At 35.6% G+C, this 15,448-nt stretch overlaps 2 protein-coding genes across 5 annotated transcripts in view; one reads left to right on the top strand and one right to left on the bottom strand.

The window, feature by feature from the left end:
* Positions 1-4,322, top strand: part of LOC109819662 (vacuolar cation/proton exchanger 3-like) — a 12,440-nt gene extending 8,118 nt beyond the window's left edge. For both annotated transcript variants that reach the window (XM_020385470.1, XM_020385469.1), the window contains 4 exons: positions 354-407; positions 1,510-1,626; positions 3,181-3,274; positions 3,942-4,322. In XM_020385470.1, coding sequence (XP_020241059.1) covers positions 354-407; positions 1,510-1,626; positions 3,181-3,274; positions 3,942-3,952 — 276 coding nt within the window. In that variant the 3' untranslated portion in view covers positions 3,953-4,322. The remainder of the gene's footprint in view (positions 1-353; positions 408-1,509; positions 1,627-3,180; positions 3,275-3,941) is intronic.
* Positions 4,583-15,035, bottom strand: LOC109819661 (putative pentatricopeptide repeat-containing protein At4g17915). 3 transcript variants are annotated; one of them, XM_020385465.1, is made up of 5 exons: positions 14,796-15,035; positions 12,771-14,299; positions 12,411-12,482; positions 8,455-9,050; positions 4,583-5,106 (listed from the first exon to the last, which is right to left on the bottom strand). In XM_020385465.1, the coding sequence occupies exon 2, from the start codon at positions 14,272-14,274 to the stop codon at positions 12,913-12,915; it is 1,362 nt and encodes a 453-aa protein (XP_020241054.1). In that variant the 5' UTR covers positions 14,275-14,299; positions 14,796-15,035; the 3' UTR covers positions 4,583-5,106; positions 8,455-9,050; positions 12,411-12,482; positions 12,771-12,912. The 3 variants fall into 3 exon arrangements, with proteins under 3 accessions (XP_020241054.1, XP_020241055.1, XP_020241056.1); XM_020385466.1 differs by lacking the exon at positions 8,455-9,050; XM_020385467.1 differs by lacking the exons at positions 8,455-9,050; positions 12,411-12,482.

The raw sequence follows: 15,448 nt of genomic DNA, 5'->3' as shown, positions 1-15,448 counted from the left end.
CACTCTAGTACTGTGGTCTGTGTTCTGCAAAAAAAATCTGTGTTTTGTCACAGACATGTCAGCACTTAGCAAAAACAACATATGATGGCATGGCTAAAGCATTTGTATGAGTCTTTTGTATATTTCTATATTCGTTTGGATTTTTTTATTAGCAAATGCACAGAGTAAACAATGCAAAAGTAATATACACTAAAACGTATACCTTATTCATCATGCCTTATGAGATCCACCTTATTCACAATAATCTTTTATATGAGCAAAGGTGGATACTATTTTGTGAGTCTTCCAATGAATGTGATGAATAAGTGCCTTCCAAAAATGTTAACTTGACAATCTAATGTTCGTCAATGCAGGACATCACATTAGGGGTTGCAATTGGTTCATCTACGCAAATAGCAATGTTTGTGGTAATTCTTTGAACTGTCTTCTTTTCCACTTTTTCCTTTGATGGAAGAATAGAGCCTGTTTCTTTTCCACTTATTCCGCCCCTTTGTCAGTTCATAATTTGTGCTGCATGGTTTACACACTTTTAATCATTACAATCAGTGGAAAATATTTCTTCTTTATGATCTTGTTGTAGTTAGACCTTTTCTTTTGTGCCTCAGATAGGGAGGAAGAGGACTCATGGGCTCATCATACAGCATTGCATCATAAAATTGAAAATAATGTAAAAATTTTCTATTAACTTTGCTGTCTAGGTGGTTGGTTAGTTTATTTACGTTGGTACTGTGGTATTTGTTATTCATAAAGTGTATAAAAAAGAGGTTTTAATGTGTGACTTTCTCTAAATTTTTTAAAAAGGTTTAGAACAATTTTAGGCTGTATGTCTACAAAATCAAATTAATTTTAATCAACTATATTGTTTTGGCTTTTTATAAGAAATTGTTGGGTGATTGAAATATTTTATATCTCGCCAAGACTTTTTATTGATGAATAGAATATAAATATGTTTGGTATAAAGCCTGACAATTTGGCCTATGTTTGACCATGTATTCTTCCCAAATCAGATATATATTGACTTCTGCAAATGAGAAGTGTCAGCTAAAAATTAAGTAATCCCTTGTGCAATTACTTGGTTTCAAACAAAATTTGTGTCAGGCACATTATGTGTGTCTCCTCTGATCTCTGTATATTTTTTTTCTTGCCATCCAAAAATCTAAGTTATTAAAAGTTCGCTGCTTGAGTAGTCTGCGGTATATACAGGAAATAGTCTTTAAATTAAGGGGAACGGCTATTATTCTCATTTGTCGTTATTTCATCTTCCATAGAATCATTTTTATGAACAAATGCTTCTCACAATCAAGGATAAATGAACAATTTTAGTCCTTGACCATCACTCACTTAACACATATTGCACTAGGAGACTTGTGCAATAGCTTAAGGCATACAATGGTGTATATTATGATAAAAAGATCTCTGCTGATGCCACAAAGAATAATGTAGATTTTTGCTATTTGCATTTGGTTAATCATTGTTTCATATATGTAACGTAGTGCTGTGATAATATAGATTCCCTTCTGTGTGGTGGTTGGTTGGATCATGGGGAAGCCAATGGATTTGAATTTCCAATTATTTGAGACAGCCACTCTCTTCATTACGGTGTTGGTAGTTGCATTTATGTTGCAGGTATGCTCAAAGACACCTTTCTCTTCGTTTTCTATAAGTACATGAAACCACTTCACTCTAATGTGCTCTTTTGTTTATTTTTCTCTCTCTAAAGTGTATCACACTAGCAAATCTTGGATTCTAGATTACAAATTACATGTACAATCATCATTCCCTATGTATGATTAAGTACCCTGAATACTGGGACTGCATTCGTTACTGTTACCTATCAAACCTGCTAAGCTGGTGGATAGTATGTAGTGGTTATATGTACTTAAGATTGAAAACTCAGCATCCACAACTTATTGAGAAGTGGGTATGAAAGATCTTGATTGTAAACCTTATATAGTCAATCTTCTATTTAAAAAGAATAAAAACTCGGCGTCCACAACTTATTGAGAAGTGGGTATAAAAGATCTTCATCGTAAACCTTCATATAGTTGATCCATTATTCTATTTAATATCGTACGACCTTTATGGTAAAATTATAGGGAAACTGTACGAACATAGCGTTCAGTCCTTCTATTTAATGTGGTATGAAAGATCTTCTATTTAAAAAGAATAGAAACTTAGCGTCCACAACTTATTGAGAAGTGGGTATGAAAGATCTTCATCGTAAACCTTCATATAGTTGATCCATTATTCTATTTAATATCGTACGACCTGTATGGTGAAATTATAGGGAAACTGTGCGAACATAGTGTTCAGTCCTTCACTGTATTAATTGCATTCTTCACCTCATGGGAATAACTAACTGTCCTTCACTGTATTAATTGCATTCTTCACCTCATGGGAATAACTAACTCTTGACATGTTTTGTTCAGCTGTCTTCCTAGAAGCAACTTAGCTACGCCCTATAGGACAAAGGGTGCATTTGCTTTATGTTATATTAGTATTCTTCAACCCTGCATGATATTGTGATCCATGCACCAATTGTCAAGCAAGTCAACAGGCCAAGTTGCTTGTTCAGCTGTCTTCCTAGAAGCAACTTAGCTACACCCTATAGGACAAAGGGTGCGTTTGCTTTTATATTCTGTTAGTGTTTTTCCATTCACCAAATTGTCAAGCAAGTCAACTAAATGTTATTTGGCTCAGAACTAAATATACATTTTCTTCAACCATACCCATTTAGACCTTGAGAGTTCATTTCTTCTTCATTCGTTGATTGCAAAGTTGCCAACTTAGCTATGCCAAATTGCCAAGTTGCTTGTCTCAAAATGTTATTTGGCTCAGACCTAAATACACATTTTCTTCAACCATACCTATTTAGACCTTGAAAGTTCATTTCTTCTTCATTCGTTGATGCTTTATTTCTCTAGGCATAATCTAGTCTTGATTTTATGTCAGGAACTGTCACATCTATTTTGCAAGCATGAGGTCATGAGAATGTAAAAGAATGGACTGAGGATTTCTATTTCCTTTGTGGATTTTCTTTGCACCCTCGAAAATATTACAAGTTTTATGGCTACTTGAGTGTTAAACCTCAAGTTTTATTACTAATACCAGGAATATTGGGTCCTTGGAATTTTTTGATTTATATGGCATTCATCTATAAAATGTATGCTCCTTTTCCAGGAGGGTACAGCAAATTATCTGAAGGGGCTAATGCTGATTCTATGCTATCTCATAGTTGCAGCCAGTTTCTTCGTGCATGTGGATCCTACAACTGGTAAGTCATCAGAAATCTCTACTCAAAAACTGTTATTGTGTGAGTACTCCTTGACGCAGCAACTGAGAGATTTTCTTCCATTTTCTTTTATTGATGTCCTAGCAAATTTGAATTGCGTAGAGTCTGAATATTGAAAAATCTAATGTGCAAAAACCCCCTTTGGAAGAAATAAAAGTGAACCCCCTCAACTTTATAAATTAGAGAAACCTGTCACCTCCTGAACTTCCAAAATTCTATGAACCCCCCTCCCGAACTATTGAAAAATCTCATAAACAAACATTGAGGGTAGAGTAATAAGTTTGAATGATGACAAATCAAAGCTTGTTATGAAAATGAAGTACATAAACAAGACACTGCAATCAAGTCACATGCTTAGAGTTTTTACACCAGTTAACACTATGTATGAGATCTTCATATAGTTCAGGGGTTATAATTTCGGAAGTTCATGGGCGTTTTCCTTGATTATGAAAGTTCAGGGGGTTTCCATGCTAAACCTCCAAAGTTTCAGGAGTGGCTTTTTGAAAATTACCCTAAAAAAAACCTCCTTTGACGCACTCTCACTCATTAACCATTGAGTGAGGGCTCAGTGGCAGAAGCAGTTCATTTTAGGTGTTGAATTAACACGACTCAGTTAGTGAACTGTTCACGTTACTGATTTATATTACAGGTGACAGTTGAAGCCAAGTTGCATCCTCATGATTAGCAGTAAATCCAACACATCTTCCTCTGTACAAATTTGTTGGTTACGTGGGCTGAGCAGTTAAAATTTGCTGGGGCATAACAAAAAGGCTATCAGCAACCAAACTGTTTTATCATGGAAGAAGACTGCTGGTGTGATTTAAAAGCTAAGCAGGAGTTAATCTTGTTCTCTGTGGAATGAGCTTCACGTCATTAGATCTGTTGCAACTGTTGGTGTGATGTACTTCCCAATTTTTTTGCATAGAAGTAAATGTATATTAGAATATCATAACTGTCCTTGTATAATGTGAGTATAGCGCTTACCCCCATAAGGTTTTCGTATAAGAATTGAGTGGAGAGTTCGTGCAAACAGAGGGATTCTGAGCATCAAACCCGTCCTTTTCAAATTGATGTCCTATCTTCAAAATTCACGGCGCATCAAAATTTTCTGATCTATGCAAATAGAACACCTGTCTATGATATACTTGTAATTTTCTAATACTGTGGTTTATAAATGGAATTAGGAAAACACATCCGAGTGTCTAGCTTTGAGATACTGAACATGGTGCGTACTCATACATTCTCAAGTACTTTGTTGGTTGAAGATGGGTCTTCCCACGTACAAATACATTGAAGAATTGTAGACCATTAAAGCGCCATGTAATAGACTGTTTCAGACAATTCTCTAGAACTTACAATCTTATTCAAAACTCATAATCAAAGAAAATTATTTGGCAGCGACAAGATCCACTGATAATTTTTCTTCACCTTTGCCAAAATTAAATTTTCTTAATGACTAGTTTTTGGCAGCAAAGCCCTGAGAGTGAAAAATGTTACAAGGAAAAAGGGGGGAAAGGTAAGTTTTTTGATGGTATTGGGGAGAATTGCAAATAGCATTGAAAACTCCCTTATTGCGTCCGCAGTTCTCTTCAGGCTTTAAGCAAATGGGTCATACAGACCGATGAAGTACATGCGAAAACAACTTTTTGTCATTTCACATATGGCACGTCATAGAAGATGAAAGACCAAAACTTTCATATTGTTCTGCTTTGGGCGATCTTCATGCTTTGGGCTCCAAGCTTTCAACTCGGTTGAAAATAAATGCAATGGTGACCTAATCTTCTTATTTACTCTCCAAAACATCAGCAATAAGCCTGTAAACGAGACCAAGAAACATCTCATTATTCACAATCTACCTAGTACAGTACAATTTCTAAGAAATAGAAATTGATATAATATAAAATCATCCAGATGCACATGAGAGTTAGTAGTATATGCAACTGGAGAGCTTGCTACTCAAACCAGCATACAAATTTCATCCTATAAATGATGATAAATAACTGATTTAGCTGAAAGATCAATTTTATCTTAACATGTATTGACAATTCTGGGCATTTTGGGCATGTAGCTACCATACAGTAGTAGCCTAGTAGCTGAATATCATGTATCAGTAATTGTTAACTACCAAAATCACATGGACTTTGCACAAAATCAACTTCACGCCGTAGACTCAAATTCTTAAGATGACAAATCATCAATTTTATCCTTATTGTGGGTAGTTATCTTGTTTGTTTGAAACTGAAACAACTTAACAGTAATCGGTTGGCTTAATTTATCCTAAAATCTCATTTTTAACTGAACATACGGTACATCTTGCTGTATTTTCCTTCATATACTGAATGTCTAATGACTTGAGAAACATCAATAGTGTATTCTGTTTATCAACTACATTTACTCTACAAACTCTATAAGAATACATTTCACAGAATCAACTTAATCAACTTTTCTTGTCCAAAATGCTGCATTTGGTACGTCTGGTTTCTTTGGCGTTGCAACTTGCAGAACCTACCAACATATGCATGCTTCTTTTGATGTTTGCAGGGTAAACAAATTACTATGTTTCCGGTGCATTATGATGGTTCTTTGGGATTACAGGAAGTGTAAAAGTGACACTCCTTTACCATTTTGGTCTAAAAAGTGACGCCGGAGACACTTTGACCTCGAAAGTGACAAATCGGTGACACATAAGACTTTCTGATTGTCAGAGACAATTTTTGAGAAAAATATTAAAGGAATTTTGCATATAGACCCTTCAATCTCCCATATTTTTCGAATTAATCTCTCTCTCTCTCCTCCCCAATTTTCTAAAATTTGTAAAATTACCCCTACTTTCCACTATCCTTACCATCCTCCCACCATCTCCTCCATTCTCTTCTCCCTCCATCCTCATTTTTTTTCATTTCTCCTTTCTCACTATTACTTTCTCCTGTCCACCATCTCCTTCATTCTCTTCTCCTCCAAATCCCTGACCTCCCCTCCACTGTCCCACTCCCTCTCCCTTCTCCTCTTCCTCTTTCCCACTTCCACTCCCTTCTTGCTTTTCCTACTCCCAATTCCCAACATCAAACATTCTGCCACAAAACTAACCTAATTTTTCTCTTCTTCTCTTCCATTATCCCTTCCTCCTTGCTCCACCCACTCCTTTACCGTCCAATCGTCAAAAACCCAATCTCCTTAAGAGGATATGAGAAAGGAGGGAGAGTGTGATGAAAATTAGGAGGAGAAAAGAATGGAGGAGATAGTGGAAGGAGGAGAGAAGATGGTAGGAAAGGAGGGAGATGGGTTTTTTTAAACAAATTTTAGAATTTGAGGTAAATCCAAAAATATGGGAGATTTGATGAGTATATATGAAAACTTCCTTAATTTTTTTGCTTAAAAGTTAACTCCAGCAAATTGGAAAAGGCTGTGTCACCAATTTGTCACTTTTTAAGTCAAAATGTCATTGACATCACTTTTTAGGCCAAACTGATAAAGAGGAGTCACTTTTTACGCAAATATGGTATTTTAACCCTTTCAAGATTGCAGGGACATACCATGAACTATTGGAAAGTGTCGTCAATAATGTTAGTCTTGAACTAAAAAAATCTAAACTACCATTGCCTATATCCATCTACCCACAAAAGTTACAAGGGTAAGAAGATATGTAAGGTAATGCTAGGGAAAAATTGTCCAAAACATGTCACGTGTTAAGCATGTGAATTTTCCCCAACTATATTGGACAATGGTATATTCGCGAAAAAAAGATGATGATTGTTTCTTCTGATAGAAAGAAGTTAATGGTTGTTCTGTGCTAAACACCTAAGGAAGAGCAAACGATCAGCTTAGTTAGTTTTTACCATTTTCTATTAGGCCGAAATCAAATTGAACCAAATATGAAACTGAACCAAACAGATTAATATTGGTTCAATTTGGTTCGGTGTTTTTGGTTGTTACAGAACTTCATCACCAAGCAGTAACAGCATGGCTGCAAGGGGATAAAAAAATATAACAAAAAAAAAAGGATGCCAGTAATATAAGCGAAGCAAATGATTTTTAGAAGGAAAATTTTCTTTGAGGAATGAAGAAAGTAGAGATTGAAGAAGGAACATTGGGAAATAAATGAGTATTTTAATATGTCATAGTGATGCTTATTCGTAAAAGAAGAGAGATTGACTTCCTTTTGTAGAGATTGACTTCCTTTTGTTCTTTTCTTGGGAGAGTGGAAAAGCCTGTGGTTGTGGATGACAACTAAAAATGAGTTAGGGATCACATCAATGCCATGGGTAAGTGGGACCCGCTGGGAGTGAAGAGAGTCTATAGGGCGTATAACTATGTGTAACTTAAGGTATACAGTCCGTTTCGGTGGATTTGATTTCTAAGTATTTCAACCCGAACCTAACCGACTTAAACACGAAACCAACCCGAACTACTAAAAAGCATGCGATTCGGTCTGTTTAATTAGTTTGCACTGAATTCTGCTTAGCCCTAAAAACACCCCTAGGCTCATGGTAGTTTTGTGAAATTTACCCTCGAAGATATCAAGTTTAACAAGCAATCAAAATGTAGAAACTAAGTCCTATTAAGTTAGAAGATAGGAAATAACGTATCCCAGGACACAAGCTATTCTACAGACATATATCAGAAAGGGAGATGACTGTCACCTTGCCCTTTTTACATCTGTAGACAGGACATTGTCTACCAAGTGAAACACACTAGATATAAACCATAACAGTCTTATCAATAGTTGTCTTTCCATTCTTACCATTTGAAAATGAGTTATTACAATGAGAACTATAGCAGACGCATTGATGCGAAACGAAACAAGGGGTCTATTAGAATCAGCGATTTAATTTAAACAACGCACTGTTTCGCCAAAAATCATGATTTTCGGTAGGAAATTAAATAAAACAACTAATGCAACAGATGGATTTTAACAAGATTTGCAATAATAATAATAAACAATTCCAATCTCAAACAATTTAATCGCAATATCAATTATCATTTTTGCAAGTTCTAAGATCAATATCAAAATTTAGCAGTCACATGTTCAGTACTCTCAACTCACAAAATAATTTAAGCAGTGAATATATGATAAGAGTCTAGAGATTTAATACACATGCAATTAACTGATAATTATGAGATTAACAGAAAAGTAATCTGGAAAACAAAACACAAAATCTCACCCACGGACTATTACTCTGATAATCACCAAAGTTCCAAGTCAACATCATCTCCACTATAGCTCTGGAGGTTGATCTTGAGTGCCACGTTGTTACAGAAGATCAGACAAGCAATACCCAAGCTCCAAAGCTGGTTCAATATCTAATCCACTGTCTTCAATAAAAAACCAACACAGTTACAACCTATGACCCGCTCGACGATGACGAAGAATTGAAGAAGCTCTGCTACAACGTCGGCGACATCATCAAAGACATCCAAATCAAGGGCTCCGAAGAAGAGGAGCCTCCTGAGGACGGTAAATTGGTCGAACCAAAAGAGGAAGAGGCGGGGCTGCTCGGCTCGGGGATGACGGAGAGAAGAGCAGGGGGGATCGGTGTTGACTGGTCAACAGGAATGGGAGCACGAGGAAGATCAGCGGCTTCTGGAGAAAAGGGCGGCGACTGGGGTGAAGAGGAGTGCTGAGCGGCGGCGGTTAGAGGAGGTAAAAGCGGCGATTGTTAGGATGCTAGGAGGAGCTAGGGTTAGGGTTCCGTCGGGGAAGATGAACTTGGGGTGGGCTTCTGTCGGCTGAGGAAGAAGAGAAATAACAAAGAACTACCTAGGGTTTCACACCCACGGTAAAAATATCAGGTAAGACTTCACACCAAAACACAATATTTTAATTTTCTTCATTTATTCATTCAATTTTTCATTTCTGATTACAACCATGCTTTTATAGAGCAATTACAAAATTTAAAATCTCTCAAATCAAATCAGATCCCTCAAATCACTCTCTTGCCAAAAACTGAATAACTACTAATTTAAATAACAATTTAAAATTTAAAATTCAAATTTCAAAAAATTAAAACTAAGCTATTATGGAAGATTTCCAATTCTTGTTCTCATCACGCATACTTAACAATATAATAGGAAAAATTTTCTTTTCGCAGATATGACATTATGTTGATAATATCTTCATGACTTTACTAGTAAATAACTTTCAACTAGAGTCATATTTTAATGAATTTGGACAAATCAACATCATTATAATACTTTCATGGTCTCCTCAAGTCATAATGATGATCTAAGACTCCTATATAATGCAAATGATTTAATCCTTCCACCATCATATTTTACAAATCATTTCATTAGCTATATAAAAAATACCTATCTCCTAACAAGTATGCAAAAGTTTGCGGAACAAGCTGGTAACAAGGTTGTGTAACACAGGTGGGCCCCATCAAGCAAGTTACGAGCTTTCATAATTTTTTTATATTATCGGGTGAAACGTCAAATAGTTACGTCTAACAAGCCATGCAATATTCAGTGAGCTTGAGCTATAGTCACATGGAACTCGATTCGTTCCGGTTCACGAGACAGGTACAGGAACGTGGTCTGCTACTCATTAGGAATCAGGTACGAGGGGGAAGGCTTATATGATACGCTAGGGAATGTGGTACATAATAGGTTCGGTTCTTAAATGTAGGAATCAGAAGAGTTTTGCAGTAGTCAAATTTAAGATTTATGTTGCAATTTAAGTAGCATGCTTTATTTGCTTAAATTTTCATTTTTTGATTGGAAAAGAGTTATTATTTGTCCAATTTTAATTGGTTTGAATTCTAAATCGGGTCATGTTCCACCATGAATTCAGGACGATTGAACTCGGGTCACGGTTCGCTATAGCATCCCACGTTCTCGACTTCTATGAGTTAAGCAACAAATAATTTGGGTTTTTGCTTATAAACCTAAGGATATATGCCCATTTACCTTAAAACCCACGTAGTTCTATACATTCTCATACACCCATAGTACAAAGTCATTTACATACAACAAAATGTATACCTATATATTATAAAGCGTATAATCGCATACTATAGGATGCATAGCTATTCTATAGGATGCACAGTTACATCCTATAGGATGTATAGCTACATACTCAATTGTTTGTAGCTACACACTTTGTATTCTATATTTTGCATTTAAAGGTAAATAAACTTTTTATTATGGGTGTATGAGAATATATAGAACTATGCGGTTTTAAAGTAAACGGAAGTAAAATTTTGGGTTTAAAAATAAAAATCGCTAAACAATGAATTAAAGGTTAGATAAATAACAAAAGAAATCAAGCTTGCACTTTTTGACTTTGATACTTCAGAGCTTTTTCCTGATGATACCCCAAAGTTTATACATTTTTCATTGAGATACCAAATTGCAAGATTCCTTAGAATTTGAGGGACTTATGAGCAATTTCAAAGATTTGAGTGATTAATATGCAATTATAGAAGATTGGAGGAACTAATATCTACATAACCCTAAATCTTAAGTGAATATTTGCATATGTATAGACAAAATATCAAGAAATATTTATAATTATGTGTTAAAAATTTAAAAATGTTTTAAACAAACTTTAGGTTGTAGTATAGTACAAATTTTTAAATTGAATTTTATACCAATTTTATCAATAGATAAATAATGAATATCAAGATTCTGAATGAGGATGCATATTGGTTACACCCATTAACAAAGAATTTATCTTGACGCTATGATAGAGATTACTATCAAATTGGTTTCTCCTTTTATCCAACAAAGTACTATTTATTGTCAAAAAAAGTACCTTGAGGTTTCAAAGTGAAAAGTACAAAACTTTGGGGGTACTAGAGTGGAAACAAGCCACCAAATAACCAAAAGCGTTTTTTCTATATTGGTCCGTTAAATCTTTTATATTTTGGAATTAGTCCTTCAAATCATTTTAAATTGCTATTAGGTCCCTAGCTATTGTGAAATTAGTCCCTCAAATTATTGAAATTGCCATTATGTCTACCTATTTATAAGTTATTTTGAAATTACCTCTTCAAATAACGAATAGAATTAGCAATAGAATGATCTATTTGAAACAACTTATGAGAATCGAGGGGTCTAATAGGAATTTTGATGAAACGACAACTCCAGGGAGCGGTCACGTGCAATGCATGTCCTACTCACTAGTTTAGAAAACATTCAACTTTTTCTACCATTATGTAATTACCACCCTTCTAATTGTAGAACAATGTCCACAAAATTGTGATGTTCTTTTAGTACTTCAACAAATACATAATCAAGAGCTTCAACCAAAAAGTTCACATCTCTTTACCCACATGCTGGTTTAACTATGAACTGGATGTTAATGCTCACTTACAGAATCCATTACATAGAGCACTAGGTTCCGTGATGTATTTCAGTGAATGACATTGGTTTTCATGTAGTTATGGATGATCTCCGTCAAAGTAATTGTTATTCTAGTTCCTTTTTCCTGTTATTTAGTGCCTATGCAAATGGATTTCTATCTTTAGGGATTTATCACCAATCTCAGTCATAGGATTGTATATCATCTGCGTGACTTATATTCATCATCCCACTGACCCAGTCACTGCATGACACTTCTGCAACAGAACTTAGACAGGTCATCTCTGTGTGCAATTTAGCATTCTTAACTTTTTTACTTGACTCATTTAGTGCACCAAATAAGTTTAGCTGAGATGGTATATAACAAGTTATGCATTTGAATCTCCTCATCTGTAGCACACAAGAGAAATTTTGAATTAATATGGAGGTACATACTTGCTAGGATTAGAGTCCAAGACCTCTTATCTATGTACACTTTCCCCCCAAAACCAATTTAGCTTCTTTCTTCCTTTATGGAAGCTTATATATCTAGAAGCCTTTTGTAAAAGCAAGACTTACTTGATTCAAAGAAAAAAACTAATGCAGATAGATATCATTGCAATTGTTCATATATAGAATCATAAAAAACTAAACTACTACAACAACAAATTCAGATCAAATGTAGTTATATCTCAATTGATACTAAATTTTGCAAAATTCCTAAAAGCAAACAGACATATTGATTTTTTTTAACTTGAAATATGAAGGGAATAAATAAGTGACTTTGCAACAATGGAAGAAAGGGAAAGAGAGAAAATCCTAATATAGTATCCTTCACATGATGGAATTGTATGAAGGAAACTACCAACATTATTGTTCCCTTAATGCTGAGCAAAGGGAGCCATACCACCTACAAAGGTGCCACCATTAGGAGCTTGTTTCTAATGTATGTTTATAATGTTGCGGACTAATCAAAGCTGAATCAGATAAATCAAATGACTATATGCTCTTCTATAGAAAATTGTTCACATCAAGATGCAATTATAGATAGCTAGCGACTGAGATTTTCTTCCCATGACATCCACTCTAATAGAAACACTTTGCTCAGGAAAAAATTCTGCTACCTAGTCTACCTGCACATTATTTATAAAGCTGAATTCACTGAAGAAATAACCGAACAAATTAATTACAGGAATACCTGTGAAGGTGAAGAATTCCGCCGTATATCCGAAATTTTGTCAATCAATTAATTTAGTGTGAGCCAGCTCACGCTTGTCGCCTGAGTTCATAATGGGTTTCGGATTGGCACGTTGCATGATTTTGTTATGTTCTCCAATTCTTTACCAAGATAAGCTCGCATTCTTTATTGCTGCCCTTAGTTTCCTTGCATCCCTCCTATATCCTAAACACCAGAGACCGGCAAGAATTGCACGTCTAACTGAAGGAAGCACGGATATACCTTCACCTAAGCAAATAATCATAAGTTTTGATGCCACTCGATATCTACCAGCTTTGCAAAGTCCATGTAGTAATGATGTATATGTGAAAGAATCCTTTGATTTCATCCTACCAAACAAATTCATCGCAAATTCCACATCGCTTGATTTACACAATCCATCAATAAGACTATTGTAAGCTACCAAGTTAGATGCCAGGTCCCTCCTTTCCATATCGTTCAACTTTTTATGAGCATCATCAACATAACCCATTTTACACAAACCATCAACAAGAATAGAATGTGTATATACATCCGAAGCCTCATCTATATCCATCGCTAATTGAATTGCATCTTCTAATTTACCTTCTTTACAATACATATAGATTAAAGTGTTATAACAAGCTACATCAAGTGCAGTACCGCTCTTGAACATTTGCGCGACAAAAGTATAGGCCTCTTTAATCTTACCCACTTTAACCATCGCGCTTATAACCGTACAATAAGCAAAGGCATCAGAAGTGTACCCTCGGCTTATCATCCCCGAAAATACTTCATAACCTTGTTGAAACCTTCGAGATCTAAAGCAACACTTCATCACCGTTGTATAAGTTATAGCATTTGGAGCATACTGTGATTCCCCTAGCTCCTTGAGAATTCTTCTTGCTTCGGCCAACCTACCATATTTACAAAGGCCATCGAGTAAAATATTATATGTCACCAATTCTGCAGAAAACCCATACTGTCGTAATTCCCTGAACAATCTAAGAGCATTTATTGCATACCCAGCTTTGCACATACCATACAATAATGTGTTGTATGTAATTATTGAAGGGGGAACATTTCTCTCGATCATATTTTGAAATATACTAAAGGCGCCCTCGGAGCATCCTGATTTAAATAAACAATGAATCAATGTATTATAACTACATTCATCGGGAAGAATTGAGTTTTGAGACATCTCTTCGAAATATTGAAGGGAGTGGTCTGCTAAAGAAAATTTAGTGGCGCCAGCAATTAGTAAGTTGTAAGTAATAACATCGGGTTTCAATCCCGCTTCTCTCATTCGAGGAATAATTGAATGTGCTTCATGTACTCCTACAAAACGACAATAAGCAGATATAAGAGTATTGTATGTGACAACATCGGGAAGAGAACCAAGTCGTATACTGTCAATAATAACAGCCTCAGCTCTCTCCAATTTCTTAGCCTTGCAGAGAGACGAAATGCATATATTCAGAAGTCTAGTCGATAAACTTCTGGTCATTCCTCAACAACAGCATGAGAAATATCTGATGAATGAGAGAGAGACAAGAAGGTTCTGTTAATTCATAACTCATTATTAGTGAATGGATAGCAATGAACTTAGAAATTTATTAGTCCCAAACATTAGCCTATCCCCCATCATCAAATAAAAGCCAATTTGTTGTAAATCGTCAGAAGCTATAATGTTGCTTCTATAACCTCCCCCAATCAAAATACGACCCATAAGAAATCAGAAGCAATAAATACACAAGTTCAAGACTTTATAAACTAGAAGAAATAAGTTTGAAACTGAGATTGAGGTTGGATGGTCAAACACCAGAAACTATGCAGCATTATTATCCACAAAAATTTGATACATTTAGAATTCTCTAACTAATAAGTATGCCCACCAAGTGTTTGCCTTTTTACCGCAATAAAAAAAAAAGCCAAATTCGATCCTTCTTCTTTCTTCTAAATACAGACTACAAATTTTTAAAACAAATTAAAGATTCAGAGAGTAGAGTGGAAAGAGAACGAGCTTACCAAAGAAGAGAACCAGGAGATATCCAAGGGCGGAGCTTTGAACGATATCAAGTTGCAATTTTTAGAGCTCCCCGATTTTAAAATTTTGTTTTTGGGGTGGAAACTGAGGCTTTTTTTAGGGTTTTCGAGAGTGAGAAAGAGGGGGGATTTTGTTAGTTGGCGATCGGCGACGAAGTTGGTGAGAGAGTGAGTGAGAGGGAGACTAATGGGCCTAGATCCTCTCGTCTTGGTCCAGAATCAAACGAAGAGTGTCCTGCGTTGTATGGGCCTACCTACGGGCCAATTTATATGAGCCGATAAAGGCGTCTGTGGACTCTGTAACCACTAACTTTAGGGATTATCAACAAAACCCCTTTAGATTTAAGAGTTTACCAGGAAATCTCCCAAAACTTTGAACCTCAATTTTCACCGGAAAAATATTCCCTCTATAATTTTACGCTCCTATGTGAAAACTTACGATTAGTTTTTTTTTCTTTGTTTTTGTTTTGTGGGGGTTGTGTGTGTGTGTTTTGCAGGGTGGGGGTTTTTTGTGGGATTTTTTGGGTGTGCGTGTTGGTTGGGGGGAGGGGTTAGGGTTGAGATCAAATCTTAAGATTAAAGAGGCCTTTTTTTGATGAACCCTAAATTTAAAGGGGGTTTCTGATATTACGATA

This window comes from Asparagus officinalis, chromosome 8 (assembly GCF_001876935.1).
Source record: "Asparagus officinalis chromosome 8, Aspof.V1, whole genome shotgun sequence".
NCBI lineage: Eukaryota > Viridiplantae > Streptophyta > Magnoliopsida > Asparagales > Asparagaceae > Asparagus > Asparagus officinalis.
Note: the sequence above shows the minus strand (reverse complement) of the source record. Positions and strands in the feature narration are given on the sequence as shown.

Excerpts from the sequence above, each read along its gene's own strand:
- LOC109819661 (XM_020385465.1), bottom strand. The coding sequence starts at position 14,274 with ATGACCAGAAGTTTATCGACTAGACTTCTGAATATATGCATTTCGTCT.